This window comes from Miscanthus floridulus, chromosome 18, assembly GCF_019320115.1.
Source record: "Miscanthus floridulus cultivar M001 chromosome 18, ASM1932011v1, whole genome shotgun sequence".
Lineage (NCBI taxonomy): Eukaryota > Viridiplantae > Streptophyta > Magnoliopsida > Poales > Poaceae > Miscanthus > Miscanthus floridulus.
Genome location: NC_089597.1, coordinates 29005168 through 29010527, shown reverse-complemented (window position 1 = coordinate 29010527; position 5360 = coordinate 29005168). Strand labels below are relative to the sequence as shown.

At 46.2% G+C, this 5360-nt stretch overlaps 1 protein-coding gene across 1 annotated transcript; it reads right to left on the bottom strand.

Annotated features, from left to right (window-relative positions):
- On the bottom strand, positions 1–1257 carry LOC136523580 (probable leucine-rich repeat receptor-like protein kinase At1g35710). The gene has a single exon (XM_066517213.1). It carries the CDS (start codon positions 1255–1257, stop codon positions 1–3), a length of 1257 nt encoding a protein of 418 aa, XP_066373310.1.
- Between the last annotated feature and the right edge of the window lie 4103 nt (positions 1258–5360).

Genomic DNA, 5360 nt, shown 5'->3' with positions numbered 1-5360 from the left:
CTAAGACCATGCTATGGGGCCTGAGAGCTGGTTATCTTTGAGAACAAGATGCTGCAGATAAGTGAGGTTCGACAAGGTTTCCGGTATCGCACCTTGAAGACAATTGTAGGATATGTCGATAAAAAATAATTGTTGAGCTGCGCCTATGGATTTGGGAATTTCACCATTGATCCGGTTATTCCGAAGGATAAGCTGGTTCAGCTCAGTGAGGTTGGACAGGGTCTCTGGTATTCCTCCGTTGATTTGGTTATATGACAAGTCTAATTCACTAAGCGTTTGCAGTTGGAAGATCTCTGAGGGGATTGGGCCCTCCAACATGTTGTTGGATAGGCTTAAAGTTTCCAGCAAGGGAGGACTTCCGATGGCGCGAGGAATTGCACCGCTAATTTTGTTGTCATCCAGGTGCACCATGGTAAGGTTCGTAAAATTCGATATTGATGACGGGATGACGCCGACGAACCTATTGTCGGAGAGGTCGAGCGTATCTAGGTGTGGAAGCTGACATCGTGTAGAGAAAGGAATCTCTCCGGTGAGCTTGTTCTCGTATAGGATAATGGTGGTCATGGAGTGGCAATTGCAGATATCTGGGATGTCACCAGTGAGATTGTTGTAATAGAGGGAAATGTAAGTCACGCTTTTTAGAAGGCCAAGCGTTTCAGGGATTACCCCTGTGAGAAGGTTGTTGTGAAGGCTCAGATACCCCAGCCGTGACAGCTTGCCAAGCTCTGGGGGGATGCTGCCGGAGAGTTGGTTGTAGCTGAGATCAAGAAGCCCAAGTGCAGACAGGTTGCCGATCGCCGGTGAGATGACGCCGGAGAATTGGTTGGCGCTGAGATCAAGAATCTTAAGTGCAGACAGGTTGCCGATCGCCGGTGAGATGACGCCGGAGAATTGGTTGGCGCTGAGTTCAAGAATCTTAAGTGCAGGCAGGTTGCCGATCACCGGTGAGATGACGCCGGAGAATTGGTTGGCGCTGAGATCAAGAATCTCAAGTGCAGACAGGTTGCCGATCGCCGGTGAGATGACGCCGGTGAGTTTGAAGCCAGAGAGTTCGAGGGAGATTACACGCCCTCTTGAGTCACATTTAACACCTTTCCAAGTCCTATGGGAGCCCCAATGGGAAAGGCTATTACCTTGGACGCTAGATTTGAAGGAGAGTAGCGCATTACGATCGGCGCCAGCCGGTTCCGTTGCAGAGACATGGCAGGAGCTGACAACGGCAACGGTGATGGTTACGAGGGCGAGGAATTTGGCCATTGCAGAGAATGCAAAGAGGAACTAAAGACTGTAGTAAGTATTAGCTTTGCTATCTGGATTTGTGGAAAGCAAGCTCTAGAGATGGAGATCCTTAGCTTTAGTTGCTTGTAGCTGTGAATAAACACTACGGCCCCTGTGATTTAAATAGGAGAGGGAGTGCGTGGGTGATATCTACGTAATTGCCATTATATGGACTTTAGTACGTTGATCACTAACCAAGTCGTGGGTGATACTAATTAACATTATGTGGACTTCAGTACGTTGACCACTAACTAAAAGGGTAGGCAGCATGCACGTATTAGAGCATCTCCAAGAGTTTGTCAAATTTTACTTGGCAAATCTTGTGATTTGCCAACTCCCAAAATTATATGCCAAGTAAAAAAACAATCCATCTCCAAGAGTTTGGCATTTTTGACTTGGTAAAATAAAAAAACCTGTTAACAAAAACGAAGAGGCCCGCTAAGCGAACGAAGAGCCCCGCTAAGAGAACGAAGAGCCACGCTAAGAAACGAAGAGCCCCGGATGCCAAGCCATATACGCGCGCGTATATTTGCGCGCACGGAGGGAAGATTTGCCAAGTTGCTATTGATGCCAAGTTGTTTTGCCAAACTGTTGGAGGCTATTTTTTCTTATTTTGCCAAAATTATATGGATGCCAAGTTGAGATAGCAAACTCTTGGAGATGCTCTTACTTAGAAAAAATAGAATTGTTGCGCCTTCCACAAGACCTTAATTAGCATGAAGAAGATCTCTATAGATATCTCTCAAACTTTGAGTATTACCTTTTAGGGTAAAGTCTATTTTCAATGGATAGTTAACATTTTAAGAAGAAAATTAGAACCATTTTCATAATTTTCTGGTTTAAAATAAACTAACCGTGGATTTTTATAGATCAATCCATATTTTTATTATTTTTTAAAAAAAAGATAGTCACATTTGAAATCCGCCAGAGGACCAAATTTGTTCGGTTTCGATAGTTAGAGGGTTCCTATTATCCAGATTCATAGTTTAGGGTTGAAAATCAGACTAACATGTAACTTTGAAGGTAAAAAAGTATACTTTACTCTAGCTTTTATATTGTACTTATAATATAACAGTAAACCATAGAGGAATCGAAAACACAACACAAACTTCATCGCAAACATACACCAAACAGGATAAGCATATATATGTGACTTATAGCCAGCCCCCCACCCCCACCCCCCCACACACACCACACACACACTCCTTGCTCATGTGTTCATATTCTAACATAGTACTCAATGTAAAAACTTTATCCTTTTGTGGTAGACATTACTTTGCATATTTTCCCATCCCCATTCATATGTATTTTCCCTATAATGCATCACATTGTGTGTTCGACGTGTATTTGGATTGGATGGAAATTTAGCAATATAACTGAAGCTTAGATTTATCTCCTTTTGCTGCTAGTTTGTAAATGTGTCCTTTACGTGGTGTGTTGTAGCCTAAGTGCTACTTCGTCTGTAACATTATTGGGCTGCATACACTCAGCGACGAGTGCAAAGACCAGATTATGTTTTCCTTTATATTAGAAACGGAGGTACCAGCGCCCAGACATCCGGCGCCAGCAGCGCGTCGAGATGCAGCTCAACCAACCGAATTGTGGGTTGGCATTGTGGACCACCAAAAGGACCGTCCCCATCTCAGCATCCCGCATAACAGAAAACTGAAGGGACCGAAGCTACCTACCCGCATAACAGAAGGAGAGCGCGTGCGCTCGCGTTCGCGCCGCGGGATGGCGGTGCGCCCCCTCCACTGCCCCCCCCCCCCCCCCGCCGTCACCCCTCCACAGTCTGAGAAAGATGCAAGGCAGCAAAAGGCGAGGAGGAGACACCAAGGCGAGGCAGCAGAAGGCGAGGAGGGAGATACAAACTCGATCTACTTTTGAAACATCCAAATACAACACTTGCAACATACGTTTGAAGACAAATGAAACACTTGAAACATGCGTCTGAAAAACCATTGCAACATATACGCAAAATCCAGATAAAATACTTGCAACATGCATATGTGTGAGTGTGAAATATATGCCACGTCCAGACAAACACACTTGCAACATACATCTGAAAAAACAGATGAAACATTGGGAACAGACGTTTGCAATGTACATGTACAACCATTGCAACATATGCAACATCCCGATCTACTTTTGCAAATTCCATACAAAACACTTGCAAATACTTCTGAAAATATCTAAAACATACGCTTGCAACATGTGTTTTCAGCACAATGTCACCTTGCTGCTCGGACGAATGGAGCTCGTCGTTGTGGAGCTCCACGCCGGTGCGGAGGTCGGCGGCTACGCATGGAGCTCGCCGGTACGCCAGCGGAGTGCCGAGCACTGCATGACCTGGGCGAGCACCATGTGCGCAAGGCCACGACACCCCTAGCAAGCAGGATGGCAGGGGCGAGCACTTGTGGCTGGCGCTCATGGATTAGGAGGAAGGTTGCGTGATTGGGAGGGAGGCGCCGCGGCGGGGGATGGAGGGGCTGTTTGGATGCCGCCCTCGCCTGGGCGTGCCTGCCAGGCAACCAATCTCAGCCCCAGGCGATGAAAATCGAACGCCTGGGGACTCTGCCTGGCGCGCGGAGGTGTCTGGGAGGCACATCCAAACAGGCCCGGAGTGGTGGCGCAGGATGGGGACGCTGCGCGTCTCGTGGCGGCGAGGCAGAGAGGACGGTTTGGTGAAGCCACACGCCAGCGAACGGGGAATTTCTGTTTTTTTTTTTAAGAAAAGGTCGCTGGTAGTGATGGAGGGGAGCAGACCCGTTGTTTTGTTGGGCGGGATCGCTGCGCTAGGCCTGGAAACGGCGTGTCTGGACGTATGCCCTCACCAGAGCATTAGGAGGGCGTTTCCATCTTCACGCATGCTAACGACGACATCAGAAACTCGACAAAATGGTCAACCACGGTTGGGACAGGCCATGATGGAGGTGGCCCTATAGTGGGACATCCGTGGATGTTACATCGTGGATTAAGCCCGATAGTTGTCCAAAGTGGATTGAACTACTGACAACGAGATCGGCCGTAAACATTGGGTATCCCCGTTAAGTGGCTAAGACGACACCGCAACATGACCAGCGTGGTCTCCGCGCACCAGCCTCCGGTGCAGCACGGCGATAAAAGCAACTGCACGATACAAAGTGAAACAAGGGTTTAGGTTGCTCGTAGCATCTCCAAGAGACTCTCCATATCTTCTTAAATGTTAGGAATAGAAATTTTGGTGAAAAACTATCTCAACAACTTTTCTAAATGATCATCTAAATGTAGTCATCTTCTATTCCGAATTTTTCGTAAGCCAAAAATAGAAAACAAGAATGACTCTCTAGAGTGCGCATGAGATATAGAAAGACTGTTGGAGAGTGAAAAAATATAGAAAGCGATTTTTATGTAAATGACTCTCTAAATGATGATTTAGAGAGTGAGATTTAAAAATGCTTTTGTTGATGCTCTCACAGCCAAGGTCAGCTAGCTACTTCATCAGGCAGATTTTCATTCACAGATAGAAGAGCTCCAGGTCATTGATAGTCTATAGGAGTAATAATAACTCCATGCTCTTCTTGTCAAAAAAAAAAAACTTCATGCTCTATCCTGTTCTCTGCAGATGTTCTATCCTGTCATAACAATCGGATTCTTCGGATCCTTAGCATATGATCTATCCTGTGTCCTCTGCACGCGCCGCAATGGTGGAATGGTTGGATCGTCCGAAGTCAGCAAGTGCTTCTCATGCACTGAAAGGCGTAGTTTGGAGTTCTGAACGTCTCACAAATTCTAACGGCATCTGAATTTGCTCTACGGGCCTTCTCTCAAATCTCAATCTCTGGTGTGCATTCCCTTCTCAACCTGATTGTGGTATCACCAGAAATGTTGGATACTCTTACAATCTGACACGATCGATCCTACAACTACGAGCCAAATTGTTGCCGGCAGCAGCTAGCAGCGGCTGAAAACTGAAAGTTTCCTCAACACCAGTCGAGTTTATTTGTTATCTTCCAACCATCAGAAAGAAAGAAAAAACATCAATCGTGTGCATCAAATAAGCTTCATTCCAAGATTCTCAGCAAGCTACCATTAAGTTACAG